The following is a 26,491-nucleotide window of genomic DNA, read 5'->3' on the forward strand; positions in this document are numbered from 1 at the left end:
ACAAAATGAGTAAGTTTGAGAGCTCTGCTGTATGACATTATGCCTATAGTTAACAGTACTGTGTTGTAAAATTAAACATTTGTTAAGAGGGTAGATCTCATATTAAGTATTCTTACCATAATAAAAAACTGGACATGAATAGCTTAGATAGTTCTGACTGCTATACAATTAAAGGCATTTATTAAAAAATTTTAAATGATCCACTTATTCCTTCGCACATCTGAAGGTGCAGTCATTGTTTACTTATTTATTTATTTATTTTTGGGGGATGGAGTTTCACTCTTACTGCCCAGGCTGGAGTGCAATGGTATGATCTTGGCTCACCGCAAACTCTACCTCCCAAGTTCAAGTGATTCTCTTTCTTCAGCCTCTTGAGAAGCTGGGATTACAGATCTGTGCTGCTACACCTGGCTAATTTTGTATTTTTTTAGTAGAGATGGGGTTTCACCATGTTGGCCAGGCTGGTCTCGAACTCCTGACCTCAGGTGACCTGCCTGCCCCAGCCTCCCAAAGTGCTGGGATTACAGGCATCAGGCACCACGCCTGGCCCAAAGTTGCAGTCATTGTTTATAAAATTAATCTGCATTGTGTCCTGCCTTGTGATAGCTCTTCAAAAACTAGTGTTTTAAATTATGAACTTCATCCAGAAAAAGAGTTCTCATTTTAAAAAAACAAATTATGAGTATCAGCAACTTAAAGAAAAGTGTAACATACATAAAATTTTATTTACTTCACATACAGCTCCTTTTTAAGTTGCCAACTTATAAACATACAATTTCACATTTTTATTAACATGTATATTTTTGGTACCTTGCCTTTTCTCACTTAATGTAGTTCACTTTAAGACATGAATTGACAGTAATTCACTTACTTAAATTTCATTTTTATTTTATTTATTTATTATTTTATTTAGAGACGATTCTCGCTCTGTTGCCCAGGCTGGAGTGCAGTGGCACGATCTCGGCTCACTGCAATCTCTGCCTCCCGGGTTCAAGAGATTCTCCTTCCTCGGCCTCCCAAGTAGTTGGGACTACAGGCGTGCGCTACCACACCCAGCTAATTTTTGTATTCTTAGTAGAGATGGAGTTTCATTCACCATGTTGGCCAGGCTGGTCTCCAACTCCTGCCCTCAGGTGATCCACCCTCCTCAGCCTCCCAAAGTGTTGGGATTATAAGCGTGAGCCTCCATGCGCAGCCCTACATATATATTCTTAAGCTCTATTTTAGGGCCATGCTCTGCAATGTAAGAGATCTTTATGTGCAGAAATTTAAAAGGAATGGTAAAGGTAACACTAAGGATCTTTTTCTTTGCAAATAAATGAGATTATTGGCGGTCATTCTTAGCCAAATATCTTCTAGAAATAAAAGGAAAACATGGAACTTAATAGAGTGAGAAACATTTAGACCTTTTGGAAGCAAAACACAAAAAACCAGATGTCACCTTAGACACAGCTGTTCCAGTGGCACTCTTTGTATTTCTGGTAGCTGTTGCTTTAAAAGCTGGTGGTTGTAGTGATGGCTAGTGAATAAATGGAAGCAGACCCCAGATGCAACACGGCCTGCTCGGCCTTTCCTTTGTAGAGCATTGGCTTGAGACACAAAAGTGTCCTCTAGACTTTCCATCCCTTTGCTGGCATCATATCTATAAAGAAAAAGAAAATACAAAATTGAGTCATTTTATAAAAATGTGGCCAAGACTGCTTGGCATGGGCAGAATAGATGAACCAGCTTCCTCCTGTAGAAGGACACAGTGCCCTGTATATTCTGGGATAGTTGAGTCCCTGGTAGGAGCAGCTAGTGCTGATTTAAGTGGCATCAAGTGCAGAGTTTCCCAAACTACACAGTTTCTTTATTCAACCCTTTTTCATACAAGCACATATAAAATCACATGACAAAAAGAGAGAAAAAGCAATTCATTACTTTTCATCCCCGTTTGATGTTAAGCTCCATGCTTTTGGCTACAGAATCACTCACGCATCCACGTGCAGTTTTCATAAAGTATTTTTTCATACAGTAACCCATATAGCTTAATAGCATTAGCCATTAACAACTGTGTCTCCCTAAATGAAGCATTTTTAGCCCCTCTCTTAGATCACCACAAGATGGAATACCTCTTTTCTTTCATTTTCCCAGAATCGATGACATAGACAACATCATCGATGGTTATGGATGTCTCAGCAATGTTGGTGGAAATTATAATCTTAGTTACTCCTACAGGAGGTTTTACAAACACAGCCTGCTGCTCTTCACTGGATAAAGATGAATGAAGTGGGTGAATAACACATCTGGAAGGAAATAAAAGCACATGAAGTATTCTAGCACATAGCACTGAAACTGGATTTCAGTGGATGAATTTCTACTATGACTTCAGGTATTAGCAACTTCTCCACAATCTGTACTCAGAGCCCAGCTTTTCTACATAGTAAAGTCTTGGCCAGGCGCAGTGGCTCACACCTGTAATCCCAGCACTTTAGAAGGCTGAGGCGGGCAGATCACCTGATGTCAGGAGTTCGAGACCAGCCTAGCCAACATGGTGAAACCTCGTCTGTACTAAAAATGCAAAAATTAGCCAAGTGTGTTGGTGGGCACCTGTAATCCCAGCTACTTGGGAGGCTGAGGCAGGTGAATCACTTGAGCCCAGTAGGCAGAGGTTGCAGTGAGCTGAGATCCCACCATTGTACTCTAGCCTGGGTTACAATAGTGAGACTCTGTCTCAAAAAATAAAATAAATATAAATATATAAATGGTAAAGTCCTTTCTAATTTTGACAAAAAATTTACTTAGTTCTAGGAACCAAAAACCTCATACCAACTTGGGAAAAATGCTGGAGTGTAATTCAGTAATAAATAATGAGGAGGAATAAATAATTGATATTCTACAAGCAACAAGCCTAGTGCAAACTAACCAGCAAAGAATCATTCTTCCTTTAAATACAGAGAAGAGCCTGTAATCCCAGCTACTTGGGAGGCTGAGGCAGGAGAATCACTTGAATCTGGGAGGCGGAGGTTGCAGTGAGCCGAGATCATGCCACTGCACTCCAGCCTGGGTGACACAGCGAGACTCCGTCTCAAAAAAAAAAAAAAAAAAAAAAAAAAAATACACAGAGAGAGAGAGAGAGAGAGAGAGAGAGAAGAGAGGCGATAACAATGATGTAACCTCAGAAACTTCATTCTTACATTTTTAGGGAGTGTTCATTTGTCAAATAGTTCTCTTCTTAAATATGAAAACACACCTAGTGTGTCTTGCTCCTGGAATCAGAACTATTGAAGATGATTTTCTCTCATAATGGTAGGACTTCTTTGTTGTTACTAACGCTGCCTTTCCCCCACCCTCCCCCACTCTCTGGGGCTCTGACATCTAAAATTACATGCAAATTTGCTGAGTCACTATGCTATGTGAAGAGAATTTTTTTTTGAAACGGAGTTTCACTCTTGTTGCCCAGGCTGGAGTACAATGGTGTGATGTCGGCTCACTGCAACCTCCGCCTCCCAGGTTCAAGCTGTTCTCCTGCCTCAGCCTCTCGAGTAGCTGGGTTTACAGGCGCCCGCCACCACACCTGGCTAATTTTGCATTTTTAATAGAGATGGAGTTTCTCTGCATTGGTTAAGCTGGTCTCGAACTCCTGAACTCAGGTGATCCGCCCGCCTCGGCCTCCCAAAGTGCTGGGATTACAGGCATGAGCCACCACACCTGGTGAATATTTTTCTTTAATAAAAGGGGAATAACTGATTTCCTGCAGCAAATAGGTTTGTTCATTTCCAGCTGGCATAAACAAATGTATGCTCGAAGAGTCGTACTCTTCCAGGGTCCAAAGAGGGTGATATCTTTACAGGTAACTGCAATGGATGATTAAGAATATAGAAAGCTATTAGCTTACCGATTACTACGTCTGTTGTTGAAAAGAGAATTACACTGTAGCTGTTCATAAAGCATTTTGATTTCTGCTAGTCCTGGTAAAAATACAAGTATAGCACCTGGGTATATAAAAAGAATCAATATGTGGGTAAGCATAGGCACAGAAAAGAAACAATGAAATTTTTTTTTAAAAAACAATCGATATGATAAATGAAGTAAATGAAACACTAATATAGATTATAAAGCTGTTTTTAACCAAAATATGCAATAATCTGAGAATTTCGCCTGTGGTCTCAGCTATTCGGCAGGCTGAGGTAGGAGGGTCGCTTGAGCCAGGGAGGCGGAGGTTGCAGTAAGCCAAGATTGCGCCACTGCACTCTAGCCTGGGTGACAGAGCGAGACCCTTTTCAAAAAGAAAAAAGAAATTTTCACTATCATTTTTATTTTCTTTGTAAAGTCCCAGAGGATTTAAAGAAATAAAAAATTACATGTTTTATATATTCTCTGACTTAATAAGGACAAAATGGAGATTTATCCTTCTATAACCAGAAAAACTGAGGTGTGGAAAAGTATAATGTCTATCAGTATAATGCCAAGAATTATTAGCTAAGCTCTTTTTTTTATTTTAATTTTTAGTTTTTGAGACAAGGCCTTGCTCTGTCACCCAGGCTGAAGTGCAGTTGCATGATCACGGCTCACTGCAGCCTCAACCTCCCCAGGCTCAGGTGATTTTCCTACCTTAGCCTCCCGTGTAGTTGGGACTACAGGTATACGCCATCACTTTTTTATGTTTTTAATAGAGACAGGGTTTCGCCATGTTGTCCAGTCTGGTCTCAACCTCCTGGACTCAAGTGATCCACATACCTCAGCCTCCTAAAATGCTGGGTTTATAGGCGTGAGCCACTGTGCCTGGCCTAGCTAAGCTCTTTAAATACACTTTTTCAGTACACTGGTTATTTTGTTTGTTTGTTTTTGAGACAGCGTCTTGCTCTGTTGCCTAGGCTGAAATGCAATGATGTGATCTTGGCTCACTGCAACCTCCGCCTCCTGGGTTCAAGCGGTTCTTCTGCCTCAGCCTCCTGAGTGGCTGGGATTATAGGCGTGCGCCCCACACCCGGCTAATTTTTGTATATTTAGTAGAGACGGGTTTCACCATGTTGGTCAGGCTGGTCTCGAACTCCTGACCTCATGATCTGCCTGCCTTGGCCTCCCACAGTGCTGGAATTACAGGCGTGAGCCACCGCACTTGGCCCCACTGGCTACTTTCTATTTCTTTTTTTATTTTTTTAGAGACGAGGTCTCACTGTACTGCCCAGGCTGGTCTTGAACTCTTGAGCCCAAGCAATCTTTCTGCTTTAGCCTTCCGAGTAGTTGGGACTACAGGCATGCACCACTGCACCTGGCCTTGACATTAAATTTCTTTTTTTTTTTTTTTTTTTGAGACGGAGTCTCGCTCTGTCGCCCAGGCTGGAGTGCAGTGGCGCAATCTCGGCTCACTGCAAGCTCCGCCTCCCGGGTTCACGCCTTTCTCCTGCCTCAGCCTCCCGAGTAGCTGGGACTACAGGCGCCCGCCCCTGCGCCCGGCTAATTTTTTCTATTTTTTTTTAGTAGAGACGGGGTTTCACCATGGTCTCGATCTCCTGACCTTGTGATCCGCCCACCTCGGCCTCCCAAAGTGCTGGGATTACAGGCGTGAGCCACCACGCCCGGCCTAAATTTCTATAGGAAGAGGTATTCTCCTAACCTTATAAGACAGGAAGACTATTCTCTCTATTAATAAATAAAATCCATAAACATTTTACTGGAAATGAGAAAAGGAAACTATAACTGGCTGGCCAATCTGGTAATCTAAATTCAGATATATTTTAGAGACAGCCCATTAACTAACCCTATCATATTAACAGTTTATGGGCTTTTAAATTTTACATTAAAGAAAATAAGCATGAAAACTGATTATAGTATATTTCTGTGTGAAGAGCAGTCACTCACTCAACAATAGTCACCTTCTTTTGTGCTTTATTCAGGGAGAAAAATGGTACTGTTTTCACCAGCCTCTCCTTTATTCCCACAAATATTTATTGGGTACCTACGTCAGCTCCATGTGAAGTGCAATGGGATATAAAACAAGCATCTGTCAGCAGAGAACTCATAACCTATTATTCAGTCATAGTTATCCGTCCCACTAAATAAATGAGGAATCTGAATTATCACAAAACTGGAACTCTGATGAAGGGTGAAAGAGATCTTACAGCATTTAAAAAAAATACTTCATAGTAACAAAGAATGCTCACGTATATTATCTCATTTAATCCTCATAGCCATCCACTGAGAAGGTTATTAGTGGCCAGGCATGGTGGCTCAGGCCTGTAATCCCAGCACTTTAAGAGGCTGAGGTGGGTGGATCACTTGAGGTCAAGAGTTCGAGACTAGCCTGACCAACATGGTGAAACCCCATCTCTACTAAAAATACAAAAATTAGCCTGGTATGGTGGTACATGCCTGTAATCCCAGCCACTCGGGAGACTGAGGCACGAGAATCACTTGAACACAGGAAGTGGAGGTTGCAGTGAGCTAAGACTGTGCCATTGTACTTCACCCTGGGCCACAGAGTGAGACTCCGTCTCAATTAAAAAAAAAAAAAAAAAGAAGGCTACTAGTACTCCTACTAGTGAGTCAGTAACTTCAGACTCAGGTCACAGAGTTAGTAGGCATGGAACTTGGACACAAACCTAGGGTTTCTGGCATCAGATCCATGTTCTTTCCATTACACACCCCATGATCCTCTCTGCTAAAATGCCACAAAATTTTATTGAGGTCAGGTGTGGTGGTTCATGCCTGTAATCCCAGCACTTTGAGAGGCTAAAATGGGAAGACTGCTTGAGCCTAGGAGTTTGAGACCAGTCTGGGCAACATAGGGAGACACCGTCTCTACAAAAAATTAAAAATTTAGTAGGGCATGGTGGCACATGCCTGTGGTCCCAGCTACTGGAGACGCTGATGGAAATTGTAGGATTGCTTAAGCCAGGAAGTTGGGGCTGCAGTGACCTGTGATCGGGCCACTGAACTCTAGCCTGAGAGACAAAGTGAAACTCTGTCTCAAAAAGAAAAATTTGGGCGCGGTGGCTCAAGCCTGTAATCCCAGCACTTTGGGAGGCCGAGACGGGCGGATCATGAGGTCGGGAGATCGAGACCAACCTGGCTAACACGGTGAAACCCCGTCTCTACTAAAAAATACAAAAAACTAGCCGGGCGAGGTGGCGGGTGCCTGTAGTCCCAGCTACTCGGGAGGCTGAGGCAGGAGAATGGCGTGAACACGGGAGGCGGAGCTTGTAGTGAGCCGAGATCCGGCCACTGCACTCCAGCCTGGGCGACAGAGCAAGACTCCGTCTCAAAAAAAAAAAAAAAAAAAAAAAAAAATTATTTATTAAAAGAGAAGATAAGCAAAAAGAAAAATACAAAGAAAAAAAAGCCACAAAATTAAAGATGATAAAACACACTATTATTTGTGAATTGAAAATTTTGTCTATATTTTTATGTGCCTCATCTGTCCGGGATATCTTTAATGTTCACAAATATGTCACATATGTCACTGACTTCCTAGTCACTATATCTACTCTGCTTTAAATTTAGGTAATTTCCTTCCTTCCTTCCTTCCTTCCTTCCTTCCTTCCTTCCTTCCTTCCTTCCTTCCTTCCTTCCTTCCCTCCCTCCCTCCCTCCCTCCCTCCCTCCCTCCTTCCTTCCTTCCTTCCTTCCTTCCTTCCTTGCTTTCTTTCTTTTTTTTTTTTTTTTGACTTGTCCCCCAGGCTGCCAGGCTGGAGTGCAACGGTGCAATTTTGGCTGGCTGCAACCTCTGCCTCCTGGGTTCAAGCAATTCTCCTGCCTCAGCCTCCGAGGAGCTGGGATTATAAAATTTAGGTACTTTTCTAACATTTCTTCTTCATTTATGATTTTTTTGCTATGCTTGATTTTTTTCTTTTTTTCTTTTTTTTTTTTTTGAGACGGAGTCTCGCTGTGTCACCCAGGCTGGAGTGCAGTGGCGCGATCTCGGCTCACTGCAAGCTCCGCCTCCCGGGTTTTTACGCCATTCTCCTGCCTCAGCCTCCGAGTAGCTGGGACTACAGGCGCCCGCCACCACGCCCGGCTAGTTTTTTGTATTTTTAGTAGAGACGGGGTTTCACCATGTTAGCCAGGATGGTCTCGATCTCCTGACTTCGTGATCCACCCGCCTCGGCCTCCCAAAGTACTGGGATTACAGGCTTGAGCCACCGCGCCTGGCCTTTCTTTTCTTTTTCTTTTGAGACAGAGTTTCGTTCTTATTGCCCAGGCTGGAGTGCAATGGCATGATCTTGGCTCACTGCAAACTCCACCTCCGGGTTCAAGCAATTCTCCTGCCTCAGCCTCCCGAGTAGCTGGGATTACAGGCATGCACCACCACACCGGCTAATTTTGTATTTTTAGTAGAGATGAGGTTTCTCCATGTTTGTCAGGCTGGTCTTGAACTCCCAACCTCAGGTGATCCGCCCACCTCGGCCTCCCAAAATGCTGGGATTACAGGCATGAGCCACCACACCCGGCTAATTTTTTTCAACAATAGTCTTCTCTTTTGGAATGAAACAACATAGGTTGGGCGCGGTGGCTCACGCCTGTAATCCCAGCACTTTGGGAGGCCAAGGCAGGTGGATCATCTGAGGTCAGGAGTTCCAGACCAGCTTGGCCAACATAGTGAAACCCCGTCTCTACTAAAAAAACAAAAACATTAGCCAGGCATGGTGGTGGGCACCTGTAATCCCAGCTACTCGGAAGGCTGAGGCAGGAGAATCACTTGAACCCAGGAGGCAGAGGCAGTGAGCCGAGATCGCACCACCGTTGCACTCCACAGCGAGACTTTGTCTCACACACACACACACACAAAATTACAAAAATTAGCTGGGGGACATGGTGGCGCACACCTGTAGTCCCAGTTACTTGGAAGGCTGAGACAGGAGAATTGCTTCATCCTGGGAGGCAGAGGTTGCAGTGAGTCGAGATCCTGCCACTGCACTCCAGCCTGGGCGACAGAGCAAGACTGTCTCAAAAAAAAAAAAAAAAAAAAAAAAGAAACAAGATATCCAGTCCAGTGAAGTGATACTGCATTAGCCAACACTCACTACTTGCCAAGTAAAAATAAGGCATTTAAATAATTTTTGAAGGCTCACAAGTCTCTTTAGATGACCACACAATGGGCCGGGTGTGGTGGCTCACGCCTGTAGTCCCAGCACTTTGGGAGGCTGACTCAGGCAGATTATCTGAGTCAGGAATTCGATACCAGCCTGGCCAACACTGTGAAACCCTATCTCTACTAAAAATACAAAAATTAGCCGGGTGTGATGGCACATGCCTATAGTCCCAGCTACTCGGGAGGCTGAGGCAGGAGAATTGCTTGAACCCAGGAGGTGGAGGTTGCAGAGCTGAGATTGCGCCACTGCACCTCCATTGCCTGGGTGACAGAGACTCTGTCTCAAAAAAAAAAAAAAAAAAAGGAAAAGAAAACCATGTAATGATTAAAGTGTAAGCAGAAAAAAGCAGCCATTCCCATTTCTCTTCTTTATGACCACATATATATATTTTTTATATATATATATATATATATTTTTTTTTTTTTTTTAAGAGACAGAGTCTTGCTCTGTTACCCAGGTTGGAGTGAAATGGCGCAATCTTGGCTCACTGCAACCTCCACATCCTGGGTTCAATGACTCTCCTGCCTCAGCCTCCCAAGTAGCTGGGCTTACAGGTGCCCATCACCATGTCTGGCTAATTTTTGTATTTTTAGTAGAGATGGGGTTTTGCCATGTTGGCTAGGCTGGTCTTGAACTCCTGACTTTAGGTGATCCGCCCACCTCGCCCTCCCAAAGTGCCCAAGGTGGGCATTACAAGCATGATCTACCATGCCCAGCCCACATAAAGTAATTTTTTGATCTATTATTCCATTTAATGATTACATTCATTTATTCATGCAACAAATATTTACTCTGTACCTAAATATTCTAGGCACTGTTCTAGGGTCTGAGAAATATAGTGGTGAACAAGAACGGTCTATTCTTTTTCTTTCTTTTTTTTTTAAGACGGAGTTTTGCTCTTGTTGCTTGGTGGTGAGCCAGGGCGCCTGGCTGAAATCTCTACTCTTAAGGAGCTTACATCCTATTGAAGGAGGTAGTCAGTATGCAAAATTCTAATTTCAGACATTGTTAAGTGCTACAATTAAAATGAATTATTTTATTTTATTTTTTGAGATGGAGTCATGCTCTTGTAGCCCAGGCTGGAGAGCAGTGGCACGATCTTGGCTCACTGTAACCTCCACCTCCTGAGTTCAAGCGATTCTCCTGCCTCAGTCTCCTGAGTAGCTGGGATTACAGGCGCCCGCCACCATGCCCAGCTAGGTTTTGTATTTTTAGTAGAGATGAGGTTTCCCCATGTTGGCCAGGCTGGTCTCAAACTCCTGACCTCAAGTGATCCGGCTGCCTCGGCCTCCCAAAGTGCTGGGATTACAGGCGTGAGCCATAGCACCCGGCCTATTTTTAGATATTATGATAGAGTAAGGGCAGTAGGGCAAGACAACAGATAGGGTGGTCTGTAGAGGTAAATTGAGAAGAAACCTGAAGAAAATAAAGGATTTAGTTAAGAGAAGATTTGGAGTATTAATTCTAGGGACAAGGGACTGCAAGTGAAGTTAAGAAGGCTCTCGGGATGGGAAGACAGTGAGTGGAGAAAAGTAGTGATTGCTCTGTGTACAGTAGTAGTAATAGTGTTTAACCATAATAAGCGTTCAGTTGATCCTCGAACAACATCGGTTTGCATGGCACAGGTCTACTCATTGGCAATTTTTTTTCAATGAATATATTAGAAAATTTTTGGAGATTTGTGACAAGTTGAAAAAAAAACTAGCACACAAACTGCATAGCCTAGAAATATGAAAAAAATTAAGAAAGAGACATGTCATGAATGCATAAGACACCTATAGATACTAGCCTATTTTATTATTTATATCATGAAATAGTATATCATAAAATACACACAAACCTATTATAAAGAGTTAAATTTATCAAAACTCACACACACACACACACTTATGGAGCATACCTGGTGCCATATGCATCTAGAGAAAGGTGAACAAATGTAAAAATGCAGTATTAAATCAGGCCAGGCGCGGTGGCTCATCCCTGTAATCCCAGCACTTTGGGAGGCTGAGGTAGGCAGATCACCTGAGGTTGGGAGTTCGAGACCAGCCTGATCAACACGGTGAAACCCCGTCTCTACTAAAAAAATAAAAATTAGCCGGGTATGGTGGCGCATGCCTGTAATCCCAGCTGAGGCAGGAGAATCGCTTGAACCTGGAAGGCAGAGGTTGCGGTGAGCCGAGATCGCGCCACTGCACTCCAGCCTGGTCAACAACAGCGAAACTCCTTCTCAAAAAAAAAAAGCAGTATTAAATCACAACTGAATACAATGAACTATAATGCAGTATACTGGGGTAATAACTTTATTAACAAAATGATTTTGTAGCCACCTCCTGTTGCTACTGCAGTGAGCTCAAGTGTTGTGAGAATCCACTTAAAAAATGTATTGTGACACTAATCATCTCCAAGTAAGTCATTTGCTTTGTCAGAAAATTGTATATTACAGTAAAAAGTGATCTTTGTGGTTCTTGTGTATTTTTCATTGTGTTTAGTGGAATACTGTAAACCTTGAATAACATCATGGACCTATACAAAGTGCCACTAGTGATGCTGTAAGTACTCCCGAGAAGCAGAGAAAAGTCATGATATTACAAGCAAAAGGTGAATTGCTGAATATGTACTGCAGATGGAGGTCTGTAACTATGGTTGCCTGCCATTTCCAGATAAATGAATCCAGAGTAAGGGCCATTGTGAAAGAAGAAAAAGAAATTTGTGAAGCTGTCACTGCAGCTACGCCAGCAAGTGTGAAAACCCTGTGCTTTTTGAGAAATACCTTTTTATCTCATTGAAAATGTAGTTTTTATGTGGGTGCAAGATTGCTATAAGGCATACCTATATGATTCAAGAAAAAACAAAGTATTATACGACAACTTAAAGCAAATGGAAGGGAGGATCTAAAGCTGGGAAATTTAATGCCAGCAAAGGATAGTTTGATAATTTTAGAAAGAGGTTTGGCTTTTAAAATATCAAGATAACAGAAGCAGCAGTTTCTGCTGACCAAGAGGCATCAGATGATGAGTTCCCAGATGCCATTAAGAAAATCATTGAGGAGAAACGATATCTGCCTGAAAAGGTTTCAAATAACTGATGAAAGTGCCCTCTTCTGGAAAAAAAATGCCACAAAGGACATTTATTAGTAAGGAAGAGAAATGAGTACCAGGATTTAAGGCAGGAAGGGATAAGCTAACTCTACTCTTTTGTGCAAATGTAGTCGGGTTCATGATCAGCACTGCCCTGTCTATAAAGTTAACCCCTGGTCTTGAAGGGAAAGAAGAAACACCAGCTGTCAGTGTTCTGGTTGTAAAAGAAAGGCTGGCCAGTGGGAACCCCTTTTCTGGACTGGTTCCATCAATGCTTTGTCCCTGGAATCAGGAAGTACCTTGCCAAAGTTCTTTTCATATTGGACAGTGCCACTGGCCACCCAGAACCCCATGAGTTCAACATCGAAGACACTGAAGTGGTCTACTTGCCCCTAAACACGTCTCTAATTTTGCCTCTATATTAGGAGTTCATGAAGACCTTTAAGGCTCATTATACAGGGTACTTTATGGAAAGGACTGTCAATGCTACAAAAGAGAATTCTGATAGAGAGAACATCATGAATGTCTGGAAGGATTATTCCCTTGAAGATGCCACGGTAGTTACAAAAAAAAGTGCAAAAGCCATCAAGCGTAAAACAATAAACTGATGCTGGACAAAGCTGTGTCCAGATGTACATGACTTCACAGGATTTATAAGACAATTGAGAAAATCATAAAAGAGATTATGGATATAGAATAAAGGTGGGGAGATGGTGGCAGTGGTGAAGGATTTCAAGATATGGATCTTGGAGAAATTCAAGAGCCAGCAAACACCACAGCAGGGGAATTAACAGAAGACGACTTGATGGAGATGAATGCTTCCGAACCAGTGCCAGACAATGAGGAAGACATAGAAGCAGCAGCAGTGCCAGCAAACAAACTGACATTAGACAATCTGGCAGAAAGGTTCAAGACTACTTTTAACTTCTATTATGACATGGACCATTCTATGATACAGCACTGAAACCAAAGCAAACAGGGGAAGGATTGGTACTACATAGGAACATTTTTAAAGAAATGAAAGAGCAAAGTCAGACAGAAATTACAATATGTTTCCTTAATGTTGCAATGAGCATGCATCCCTCTTTTGCCTCCCCTTCCACTTCTTCCACCTCTGCCACCCCTGAGACAGCAAGAGGAACCCCTCCTCTTCCTCCTCCTCAGCCTGCTCAATGTAAAGGCAACAAAGATGAAGACCTTTATGATAATCTGCTTCCACTTAATGAATAGTAAATATATTTTCTCTTCCTTATAACTTTTTAAGTTACATTTTCTTCTCTTTAGCTTACTTTATTATAAGAATACAGTATGTACGCCAGGTGCAGTGGCTCACGCCTGTAATCCCAGCACTTTGGGAGGCCAAGGTGGGTGGATCGCCTGAGGTCAGCAGTTCAAGACCAGACTGGCCAACATGGCAAAACCCTGTCTCTACTAAAACACAAAAATTAGCCAGGTGTGGAGGTGCACACCTGCAGTCCCAGCTACTCGGGAAGCTAAGGCCGGAGGACTGCTTGAACCCGGGAGGAAGAGGTTACAGTGGGCCACCATCATGCCACTGTGCTCCAGCCTGGGCAACAGAGTGAGACCCTGTCTCAAGAAAAAACAAAAACAAACAAACAAAAACCAAAAGAGAATGCAGTATGTAATACATATAACATACAAAACGTGGTGTGTGGTTTTTTTCTGGTTTTTTTTTGAGACAGGGTCTTTCTCTGTTGCCTAAGCTGGAGTGCAGTGGTGCAACCATGGCTCACGGCAGCCTCCACCTCTCAGGCTCAGGCAATCCTCCCACTCCAACCCCTTGCTGGGACTACAGGTATGTGCCACCATGCCTGATTAATTTTTGCATTTTTTTGTAGAGATGGGGTTTTCCAGGCTGATCTCAAACTCCTGGGCTCAAATGATTCACCTGCCTTGGCCTCTCAAAGTGCTGGGATTACAAGTGTGAGCCATCACACCTGGCCTGTATTATTATAATTATAATCTCACCAGTATTAGGGGTAGTATCTACTGGGCCTTAACTATACTGTGCTAAGTGCCTTACCTATGGTTTCTTTTAATCCCCAGAATAGTTCTACATAACAGGATTTATTACTGTCTTCATTTCACAACAAGAAAATTGAAGCATAGAAAAGATAAGGACTAGGCTGGGCATGGTGGCTCACGCCTGTAATCCCAGCACTTTGGGAGGCCGAGGTAGGCAGATCACCTGAGATCGGGAGTTTGAGACCAGCCTGGCCAACATGGAGAAACCCTGTCTCTACTAAAAAATACAAAATTAGCCAGGTGTGGTGGCACATGCCTGTAATCCCAGGTACTCAGGAGGCTGAGGCAGGAGAATCGCTTGAACCTGGGAGGCGGAGATTGCGGTGAGCTGAGATCATGCCATTGCACTCCAGCCTGGGCAAAGAGAGCGAAACTCCATCTCAAAAAAACAAAAAAACCAACCAACCAAACAAACAAAAAGATAAGGACTTTATTCAAGGTTACAAGATTCCTGAATAGCAGAGCTGGGAAGTTTACCAGACTGCAAAGCCTGTGCTCTTAACCCCACTGCCTTGTAGTCTGTGTGCAAAGAGTTTGCATGTAATTCAAACAATCATAAGTAGACTCCCATTTAGCCAAGGACTGAGTGTTTCATTTGTGGATCATTCAGGCCTGAATAAAGAAGCAGTTACCTGGAGGGTAGGAGTGCTTTCCGTCCACAATCCACTCTAATAAGGCCTCTATTAATTCAAGATTCACCTTTTCAAAATCCATGATGGACATTGTTTTGATGACTGACTTGCTAACCCCTGAAAGAAAGGTAAAAATGAGAAGGATATTTATACCTTGTTGATGTATTTTATTGTATATTTATACCATATACAATTTGCCTGTGAATTAGGTGAGTGTTGGTTTGATTTAATAGCATAGATGTTAACATTTAATGTACTGAAATGAACTTTTTTCTTTATTTATTTAGAGACAGGGTCTTGCTCTGTCACCCAGGCTGGAATGCAGTGGTGTGATCACAGTTCACAGCAGCCTCAACCTCCCAGGTTCAAGTGATCCTCCCATCTCAGCCTCCTGAGTAGCTGGGACTACAGGCATGAACCACCATGCCTGGTTAATTTTATTTTATTTTTTGTAGACACGGGGTCTTACTGTGTTGCCCAGGCTGGTCTCGAACTCCTGGGGTAAGGCAATCCTCCTGCCTCAGCCTCCCGAAGTTCTGGGATTACAGCCACCACACCCAGCCCACTTTTTTCATTTAGTTTCCCAGAAAATCTAGCCTCATCAGAAGTAAGTTTTGCTTGAACAATGACCTAAAGAGCAGGTTCCTGCCCCTGTTAGAAAGACCCAGACAGGCCAGTTTTTACTCTCCTTGTTCCTTCCCCTCTTTTACCCTTCAAATATTTATTGAAAGCTTGCGTTCTGGAAACAAAATTCAAAGTCAAATACATTTTAGAAACTTCTAGATTCAATCAAATCATGAACGAGATATGCTGTTAGTCCAGGTAACACTAACCTATGGCAATCAATGGACAGAGACCACAACTTTCACCAGCATTTTTATAACAGTGACTCGCTGAACCTTTAGGTTCCTTTGAGAAAATGATAAGTGATGGAATTTCCCTGAAAAATAAATGTGATTGTAATGTCTTCAATAACACCTGTGGAGTCTATTCATAGACCCTCACAATCTCCCCAGTCACAATCTCCTAATCTATCCGTGACCTGGTAAATGATGTAGTTCTGTAGGATGTACTACAAGCCTCAGTTCTTTCATTTTATTATTTTATTTTATTTTATTTTATTTTATTTATTTATTTTTTTTGAGACAGAGTCTCGCGCTGTCACCCAGGCTGGAGTGCAGTGGCCGGATCTCAGCTCACTGCAAGCTCCGCCTCCCGGGTTCACGCCATTCTCCTGCCTCCGCCTCCCGAGTAGCTGGGACTACAGGCGTCCGCCACCTCGGCCGGCTAGTTTTTTGTATTTTTTAGTAGAGACGGGGTTTCACCGTGTTAACCAGGATGGTCTCGATCTCCTGACCTCGTGATCCGCCCGTCTCGGCCTCCCAAAGTGCTGGGATTACAGGCTTGAGCCACCGCGCCCGGCTTTATTTTATTTTTGAGACAGAGTCTTGCTCTGTCACCCAGGCTGGAGTGCAGTGGCGTGATCCTGGCTCACTGCAACCTCCGCCTCCTGGTTTCAAGCGATTCTCCTGCCTCAGCCTCCTGAGTAGCTGGGATTACAGGCGCGTACCACCACGGCCAGCTAATTTTTGTGTTTTTAGTAGAGATGGGGTTTCACCATGTTGGTCAGGTTGGTCTCGAACTCCTAACCTTGTGATCCACCAGCCTCAGCCTCCCAAACTGCTGGGACACAGGCATGAACCACCGCGCCTGGCCGCCTCAGCTCTTTTAAAAGCAATAGTATATTGTTGGGGTGACTAACTCTTCAAAGACTGCTGTCCTTTCTTCTCAGGCCCTCCTAATGACCTATCGCCCTAACTACAGTTTAATTGGAACAAAATAACTATAGTTGGTACCAAGGAAGGGAAACTTTCTATATGAGAAGTTTGAAGAGGGACAAAAGCAGTTTCGGCTGGGTGTGGTAGCTCATGCCTGTAATCCTAGCACTTTGGGAGGCTGAGATGGGTGGATCACCTGAGGTCAGGAGTTCGAGACAAGCCTGACCAATATGGGGAATCCCCGTCTCTACTAAAAATACACACACACACACAAATTAGCCGGGCATGGTGGTGGTGGTGGGCGCCTATAATCCCAGCTACTTGGGAGGCTGAGATGGGCGGATCACCTGAGGTCAGGAGTTCGAGACGAGCCTGACCAATATGGGGAATCCCTGTCTCTACTAAAAATACAAAAAAAAAAAAAAAAAAAAAATTAGCCGGGCATGGTGGTGGTGGTGGGCACCTGTAATCCCAGCTACTTGGGAGGCTGAGGCAGGAGACTTGCTTGAACCCAGGAGGTGGAGGTTGCAGTGAGCCGAGATCACGCCACTGCACTCCAGCCAGGCAACAGAGCAAGACTCCATCTCAAAAAAAAAAAAAAGAAAGAAAAAAGCAGTTTTGAAACAATGTTGTTCTAGTGGAGTGAATGCCATGTTGGTCAAAAATGAAAAAAAGGAAGAAACAGGCTGCACAAAAAAGGGTGTGGTTGGGTGAGCAAGGTGGAGCAGGAATCACTTTTCTTTGCCAAGATTCCAAAAAGCCAGACTTTTCAAAAAGAAGAAAGGATCAGCTAATTGAAAAAAGAAAATTGAACATAGTTTTGTTTTCTTAAATTATTATTATTGACACAGGGTCTCACTCTTTTGCTCAGGATGGAATACAGTGGCATGATCATGGCTTACTGCAGCCTTGGCCCTTGGGGTTCAAATGATCTCTCACCTCAGCCTCCTGAGTAGCAGGGACTATAGGTGCATACCACCACACCAGCTAATTTAAAAAAAATTTTAAGAGACAAGGCAGCACCATGTTGCCTAGGCTGGTCTTGAACTCCTGGGCTCAAGCAATCTTCTGGCCTCAGCCTCTCAAAGTGTTGGGATTATAGGCATGAGCCACTGTGCCCAGCCAAATCAATAATATATTTTAAATGACCAATTATTAATTTTTTCAAAGAAAAACTAGAACATGCCTTAAAAATTGAGCTAGGAAACATTATTTAATTTGCTGAAAGGTGAAAGAGAACATTGAGATCAACCAGTTCAAGGCTTTTTTTTTTCTTTTTGAGATGGAGTCTTGCTCTGTTGCCCAGGCTGGAGTGCAGTGGTGTAATCTTGGCTCACTGTAGTCCCCGCCTCCTGGGTTCAAGAGATTCTCATTCCTCAACCTCCCAAACAGGCGTGCGCCACCACGCCTGGCTAATTTTTGTAAGGACTTTAAAACAAAAACAAAAACAAAAACAGAACCAGAAGTTCAGAAAAGCTAAGCAATCAGCCCCGTACCATACAGAAGCTGGTGGCAGAGTCATGTTTCCTGACCTCAAGTCCTCCATTCTCCTTCCTTAAAAAGGAGGTCCCAAAGGTACTTTCTGAACTTTCGTAACTTTTGTGCTTAAAATTAGAAAGTCATGGATTAGATTCAGTGATAATTTTAAAAGAAAACTCCAGAATTTTGAAAGAGATGCCAAAGGGATTTTCTTTTTTTTGAGACAGGGTCTCACTCTGTTGGGACTGGAGTGCACTGGTGCGATCATAGCTCACTGCAACCTTGAATCCCGTTGCTCAAGCAATCCTCCCCCTCAGCCTCCTGAGTAGCTGGACTACAGGTGCCAACCACCATGCTCAGCTAATTTTAAAAAACATTTGTAGTAGAGACAAGGTCTCAATATATTGCCCAGGCTGGTCTTGAACTGCTGGGCTCATGTGATCCTCCTGCCTCAGCCTCCCAAAGTGTTGGGATTACAGGCGTGAGCCACCGTGCCCAACCTCAAAGGAATTTTCTTGTTCCATAATTTAATGGAATAAGGGAATGGGAATTATCAGTTGGTATGATGTATAAAAAGAACACAAATTTTTTAGTTAGACATATTTTAATTAGAATCACAGATCTGTACTTACTAGCTGGGCACTATCCTTGTGGGTTTGTATTATACTCCTCTAAATGACTCCACTTTATAGATAAGGAAACTGAGGCACAGAGATGATAAAGAACTTGCTCAAGATCATTAGCTGGTTTTATGAGAGCCTTGGAGTTGAACCCAGGTCTATAAAATACAAGTCCATTCTCTTAGCTTTACATCTCTCAATACTGGGAAGATGAAATAAAATGTTAGGGAGCTATGCTTATCTTCCTAAACAACAGAACAATGGCTAATATCTTAATTCCTTGGTGATTACCATTCCACATTCAGGATTGGGAACTGTCTTTGGTAGATGGAGAAAAAGGAAAATTCATTTGCCTCTTATCCTATAGAAGCAGTAATGGGTTGGAAGCTCTTACTCATGAATGATAAACACCCCTTTTTGGGAAGAACTAAGAGGAACAGGGGTGACAGTCTAGGGAAAAAGGAGAAAGAAGGGCAGCTGAGATCTGCTTCTAGTCTAGGCTTCAAGGAAGAAAGCAAAAGTAGTAATCCTGGGGTTTCTATGGGCTCAGTTTAGCTTATATGGATATAAGACCACATAGGAACAAAGAGTAGAGTCTGGCATGGGAGGAGGAAGTACCTACCAACATATATAAAAAGCTCAGCACAGGGTAGGCCTCAAAAGATGTTATTTTAAAAGCCCATGAATAATGCTAAAACTAGTGGGATATTAAAGGATTTTAAAATCATGTCAAATATTGCTTTATAAGTGACTTATTAACTACAAAAGAAATAGTAATTATCCAGGGGAGAAACCTAGCAAACATCACTTTACCAAGTGAACAAGTTAACATTGCCAATAATGGGACAAACCAACACCACAGGGCCCATGTGCCTTTTGATATGATGCATTGAGAAATCAAGATCGTTTTTGTGATGCTCCAGCCAAAAATGTATAACCTAAATTTAATCATGGGGAAATACTAAACCCAAATGAATAGACATTCTACAAAATAATCTTTAAAAATATCAAGGTCACTAAAAGACAAAGGATGAGGAGCTGTTCTAGATCAAAGGAGACTAAGAACACATGACTGAATGTAATATATGATCCATGATAGGATCCTGAATCAGGAAAATATAGCAAAAATAAACATTATTGAGATGATTGTTCAAATCTGAGTATGGACTGTGAATTATATAATTGTATCAGTGTTAAACGTCCTCATTTTGATCACTGTACTGTGGTTATGTAAGAGAATGTCCTTGTTCTTAGAAAAATCATACTAAAGTATTCAGGGTAAAGGAGCGTCATATCTGCGACTTACTCTCAGGAGATTCAGGAAAAAAAAAAAAAATACATGCATCCAGAGCAAATGATAAAGCAAAAAATGAAGCAAAACATTAACAACTGATGAATTGGGGTAAAGGATATATAAGAGTTCATTGTTTAGTCTTGCAAACTTTTCTGTAAATTTGAAATCACATCAAAATAAAAAGCTACAAAATATACAAGAATATAACTTACATTTTACTACCTCACAATTTTTCTCTAATTAGTACATATTTCTTTTATAATTAGAAAAAAAACCCATTGGCAAATAGAGTAACAATTATATTCTAAATATGTATCTGAGCTATTTTTCTAGGTTTAAGGTTTCTCCGATGAATTAAAGGCAATGTAACTATGAAACAAGAATCATATTTTTATTCTTCCACATCATGGTAAGAAAGAATACTAGAAATCTTTGGCATAGTTATAATATTCCCCCAGGAGGCATGTTACCTTTATAACGGGCCAGGAGCTGCTTAAAATCTAACTGTTGATCTGGCACTGCATCTTTGACAGAATCCTGATCCTGGAGGTGAAGGGAGAGCCTCAGGTCTTCTTCCACTTCTTCAAATGCAGTTCTGTTCCGCCTTGCTTTAAGCTTTTCTTTTGAAATCTGTTTCATGGACCGCATATATGGGCTCCCATCCTGTAATATATACCTGAGAAAGACAAAGGAATGTGGTTGTGTGTATGTGGTTCTGTTGGTGAGGAGGGAAAGAATTCACCTATTTCACGTGCTCATTCAGCAAAATGTCACTGTTTCTGCCCAGTTCATGTGCCATTCTTCCACCAGTCCAGGATTCTGGCTGTACCCTATTTCTGGTTGGGAACACACTGCAACGCTTTTAGGTCTGTCTTGGAAACCAGCTAAGACTTTGGAGAAAAGCTCTATCCAGGAATAATGCCATGGACATTCAGAAAACACATCTGAGTTACAGCCTCAGTAACACCCCTCTTCATTTTTAAGTCTTCTTTGGCAATCTTATTGATCCTCTTGTTTCTATGATAATTCCCAGGCAGCTGATTCCCTTTTGTTGCAATCAAATTTGGACTCAAGTTTCTAGCTGTTGGCTGAATATCAACCTAAGACGGTCCTTAAAACATTTCAAAACTCTTACAACTGGATAGTTTAATATTTGTTAGTGACAACACTATTAGACATCATGGCAAAGCAGAAAAATGAATAGATTTGAAAACAAAAGCTCTGGATTTGAGTTCTAGGTCTGCCACTAAACCAACCTGCTATGAGACTTCCAGCAAGTCAATTTCAAAGGGCTTTACTTTCTCATCTTTTGGGAAATTGGCATAGATAACTGCCTCGAATTTTTTTTCCTGGAGCCATAAATGTTGCTTAAAGCCCCAAGGAAAGGTAAGGGAATGGGAGCAAAGTAACTGTGGGCTATTCTTTCAGCTCGATCATTCCTGTTTTATGTTTCATTTCTTGATGATTTCCTATAAGATTTCATTTGCATAAAGTGTATTGTAGCTTTTTTTAAAAAAAGATTTAAAAACCTATGATTCTATAATGCTGACTTCCTCCAACCCCTTCTCTCCATTAAATGCCATATACTCTTTTCACATTCACCATTTGTTTGTTTATTGAACATTTACTGAATGTCTTTTTTGGACAAGGGACTCTGGCAATGGTGGTGGTATGGTATAGAAAAATAAATATACTTTCAAGGAGCTTACAAACTAGTGAGAACAGAACAAAACAACTCACTGTACTGTAAGACAGACAGAAATAAATGTCATTAGAGGCACAAGAAAAGTACTCTGTGACTTCCAATAAAGAAGTGATTAATTTTTAATAGCAGAAATAGGAAATTTCATGGAGGTGCATTCAAGTTGGGTGTTAAAGAATAACTAGAGAAGGAAGTGGGAAAAAGAAATACAGACAGTAATAGTATGGCATCTTTGAGAAATAACAAGTAGTCTGACAGTGCTAAAGTTTGTGTAGGTAGGAAAATAAAGAAGGAAAGGAAGTTAAATATTGGCTGGGGTCAGATGATATGGGCCTTGAGTGTCCACAAAGTGTGACTGATAGGGAACCAATGAAAGTTCTTAAGAATAGGAGGAATGTGACCAATTCTATGTTTAAAGATAATTCTGAGCCTGGGCAACATAGTGAGACCTTGTCTCCCTAAAAATAAAAAAATTAGCCAGGCATGGTGGCACACACCTGTAGTCCCAGCTACTTAGTATTCTGAGGTAACAGGATCACTTGGGCCCAGGAGACCAAGGCTGCAGTGGGCTATGATCGCACCACTGCACTCAGCCTGGGTGACAGAGTGAGGCTGTCTAAAAATATATATATGTACTCTGGAAGCAGTGAATTTGAAAAAGTAAAGACAGGTAAACTAGTTGAAAGATGATTTCCTCAGAAACTCATGTTCAATGGCAGTGGGATAGGGCCCAGAAAATAATAATTCTAATAAGCTCCCCAAGTATTCTTATTGTACATTAAAATTTGAGAGCCACTGGTTTTGGGTTTTTAGCTTGAGAATACAGTACCATTAAATGAATATGGAATTAGGAGGGGGGCTTATTAGAGAGGGAAGGAACAGAGAAGGAGAAAAATCCTGACTTGTATTTAAGCTGCCAGATATTAAGGGTGTTTCATTCTAGAGCTCAGAGGTCAGGAATGAAGATACTGATCTGGGAGTTCTCGGCACAGGGATGACAGCTGAAATCACACGAGTCTAAGGTAGCCAAGGGAGAGTTAATAGTGAGAAGAAAGAGTGCAAGGAAAATCTTGGGGAATCCTCAAGATCAAAGACTAAGAAGAGAAAGTAGGGCTTTCAAAGAAGAGAGATCTGTTTATATACAATGGAAGTTAACATTTTCTACCTAGTACTTACAATTGTTTATACAGATATCTTAACACTCAGGCTATACTGCAAACTCTATGCGAGTAGAATGATGATGATGATAATAATAGCTAACTTTTTTTTTTTTTTTTGAAACAGAGTTTTACTCTGCCACCCAGGATGGGTGCAATGGCACGGTCTCAGCTCACTGCAACCTCTGCCTTCAGGTTCAAGCAATTCTCCTGCCTCAGTCTCCCAAGTAGCTGGCATTCCAGGCATGCACCATCACGCCCAGCAAATTTTTGTATTCTTAGTAGAGATGGGGTTTTACCATGTTGGCCAGGCTGGTCTTGAACTCCTGCCCTCAGGTGATCCACTCGCCTCGGCCTCCCAAAGTACTGGGTTCACAGGTGTGAGCTACCGTGCCCGGCCAGTAACTGCTAACATTTGAGAGCATCCACTATGTGCCAAGCACAGTTCTAAGCACTTTGCAAGTATTAATTCATTAATTTTTTTATGCTCTCAGCAGAATCAGCAAGTATTAATTCATTAAACTTAAAGTACAGAGAGATTAAGCTACTTGCTAAAGTTATGGTATGTAGAGGGGGCCAGGCATGGTGGCTCATGACCGTAATCCCAGCACTTTGGGAGGCAAGGCAGGAGGACTGCTGGAGGTCAGGAGTTTGAGACCAGCCTGGGCAACGTAATGAGACCTCTGTCTCTACAAAACCACTAAAAAAAATTAGGCATGGTGGTGTGTGTCTGTAGTCCAGCTACTCAGGAGGCTGAAGTAGGAGGACTGCTTGAGCCAGGTGTTTGAGGCTGCAGTGAGCTATGATTGTACCACTGCACAGCAGCCTGGGCAACAGAGTAAGACTCTATTTCAAGAGAAAAAAAAAAAAAAAGAAAAGAAAAAGTAAGTAGAGGGATTTAAATATTGGCCACCTGTTTACTGAAAGAGAGGGGAGAACAAAATGTTCAAACAGAAAAAATAGAAGAAAATCACTTCTTGGCTTTTTGGCTAAGATCAAGTGTAGAAAAATTAGAAAAACAGACTAACACATGTATTAGTATTCTGGTACATTGAAGGTCAAATATTCTGTTTTCAAAGTTTCAATGAATCTTTTTTTTTTTCTCTCAAGAGATGGGGGTCTCAATATGTTGCCCAAGCTGGTCTTGAACTGGCCTCAAAAGATCCTCCCACCTTGGCCTCCCAAAGTGCTGGAATTACAGGCATGAGCCACTATGCCAGGTCCTTTCACTGAATCTTAATTAGTATCTTCCTTACCTTGTCACAGCAATTGCGTCTTCCAAAAAAAATTGATCAACAGGAAATGTACGACCTAGAAAAACAAGGAGATAAAATAGAAAAGCCTGAGAACACCCATTCAACCATCTTGAAATAGTTTATATATATAAAATTCTCTTAAAGCTTGTCATGCTAATGTTCTATCTGTTCTGTGGTCTTAAAAGTATCAAGAAGAAAAGTTCTTGGTAACAGAAATTGGAAAGGGTAGATTTCAGTCAGTAAACGGAAGACAGTGTATAGGTAGAGAAATGATCCTTTGCTAAGACTTTTTTTCTTTTACCTGTTATACCTTTTATACCCTCCCCCCCGCACTTCCACTACAGAGGACCTCTAAACATTCAACGACTGTATTCTAGATCAAACACAACATTTCTTCCCTAGATTTATCGCCAGCATTCTCTATAACTAAAATAAACTGCACTATTGTTTATCAGTCAGTGTTTGCAAAGTGTCTTTTTAGTATTTAATTGAAGAAGGATAAATCAAAGCTCAGGGTGATAAATTAATTCCACAATGAGACTGTGGAAGTGCCAAAAGAAAACACAGACTATCCAGCCTCACTTTCTGCCAGAGTGGACCAACATCCAGAAATTTAGCAGAATCCAGAAATGAACAGATACACTGTCACAGACACAAGTTCCCTCTTTATGACAGACTGCCACTATAAACTTTGATGTTAAACACAATGGAATGCTAGAAATAAGTAACTATGACTTTTTTAAAAAGTCCCCTAAAAAAAATTAAAATCTCCCAGCAATGGCCGGGCATGGTGGCTCACGCCTGTAACCCCAGCACTTTGGGAGGCCGAGGCGGACAGATCACGAGGTCAGATCAAGACCATCCTGGCAAACACAGTGAAACCCCATCTCTACTAAAAATACAAAAAATTAGCTGGGCGTAGTGGCGGGTGCCTGTAAACCCAGCTACTTGGGAGGCTGAGGCAGGAGAATGGTGTGAACCCAGGAGGCGGAGCTTGCCATGAGCTGAGATCGCGCCATTGCACTCCAGAACGAGACTTCGTCTCAAAAAGAAAGAAAAGAAAGGAAAAAAAAAAATCTCCCAGCAAGATATGTTACCTCCTTATCAGCTGCATTATATGGTTATGATTTTATGTTATAAATAAATCACTTCTCTAGAAAGAGGTATACATATCTACTTATGTCTCAAACTTTAAAATAATTATATTTGCTTGTTAGAATGATACATATTTAATGATGCACTTTATTCACCTGGTATAGTAATAACCGGGCAGGAATTAAAATATTCTGAAAAAAGCTCAGCGTTTAGAGTTGCACTCATTAAAATAACTTGAAGACCTGGCCTCTGCGATACAATGTCCTTCAAAACTAGCAGCAAGAAGTCACTAGAGAAAATAAAAGAAACACCTGAGGATCAAACAAATTCAACACATGAAAATTAGTAACTTTTAGTATATTTTGAGCAAGAAATGTGTAAATCTCTGTGGGAAAAAACCCCGTAACATTCATAGAACAGTGTGTCATGTTCTTGGATGTGAAGCCTTACTATTATAGGTTGAATATCGTTTATGTGAAATGCTTGGAACCGGAAGTGTTTCAGATTTCAAATTTTCTCAGATTTTGGAATAGTTGCATATACATAATGAGATATTTTGGGGATGGGGCCTAAATCTAAACATGAAATCCATTTATGTTTCATATATACATTATACACATAGCCTAAAGGTAACTGTATATAATATTTTGAATAATTTTGTCCGTGAAATAAAGTTGGTGTACATTGAACCATCAGAGAGCAAAGGTGTCAGGTGGGGAATTTGCCACTTGTAGTGTCATGTCAGCACTCAAAAAGTTTCAGATTTTGGACCATTTCAGATTTCAGATTTTTGGATTAGGGATGCTCAACCTGTATAAAGATATAAATTATTTCTCAAATAAACCAAGTCCAGGTAGTACTAATCAAAATCCCAACAGGATTTATCATCAAATTTTATAATTATTATTTATTTTTACTCTTAGCTGGTATAGGGTACAAATTTGATCATTCTACTTCTTGATACCTACATGTACCACAAAGACGCATATACAAAGATTTTCATTATAGCATTGTTTGTAATAATAAAACAATAGAAACTACCCAAATGTCCATCAACTGAGAAATGATTAATTACAACAATATCATCCAGTCTATGAAATAACATGAAGCAGATACAAGGAATAAGGTAGAGCTCTAGATAATAACATGAAAAAACCTCTAAGACATATTTTTAGTAGGAAAAATCCCAAGTTGCCTGGAATAATACACATGGCAGAATACTACCACCCTAACTGGACTCTTGGCCCTTGCCCCCTTGCAATCTGTTCTCAATATAGCCAAC

At 41.5% G+C, this 26,491-nt stretch overlaps 1 protein-coding gene across 4 annotated transcripts in view; it reads right to left on the reverse strand.

Annotated features, from left to right (window-relative positions):
• LOC105464878 (DExH-box helicase 57) overlaps positions 1 to 26,491 on the reverse strand; it is a 77,101-nt gene that overhangs the window by 25,197 nt on the left and 25,413 nt on the right. For all 4 annotated transcript variants that reach the window (XM_011712990.2, XM_071076551.1, XM_071076550.1 and 1 more), the window contains exons 10-16: positions 25,365 to 25,498; positions 24,115 to 24,169; positions 20,470 to 20,675; positions 14,829 to 14,945; positions 3,878 to 3,974; positions 2,112 to 2,285; positions 1,442 to 1,642 (exon numbers count right to left, since the gene is read on the reverse strand). In XM_011712990.2, coding sequence (XP_011711292.1) covers positions 1,442 to 1,642; positions 2,112 to 2,285; positions 3,878 to 3,974; positions 14,829 to 14,945; positions 20,470 to 20,675; positions 24,115 to 24,169; positions 25,365 to 25,498 — 984 coding nt within the window. The remainder of the gene's footprint in view (positions 1 to 1,441; positions 1,643 to 2,111; positions 2,286 to 3,877; positions 3,975 to 14,828; positions 14,946 to 20,469; positions 20,676 to 24,114; positions 24,170 to 25,364; positions 25,499 to 26,491) is intronic.

The sequence above is a fragment of the Macaca nemestrina genome, chromosome 13, assembly GCF_043159975.1.
Source record: "Macaca nemestrina isolate mMacNem1 chromosome 13, mMacNem.hap1, whole genome shotgun sequence".
In the NCBI taxonomy this organism is placed as follows: domain Eukaryota; kingdom Metazoa; phylum Chordata; class Mammalia; order Primates; family Cercopithecidae; genus Macaca; species Macaca nemestrina.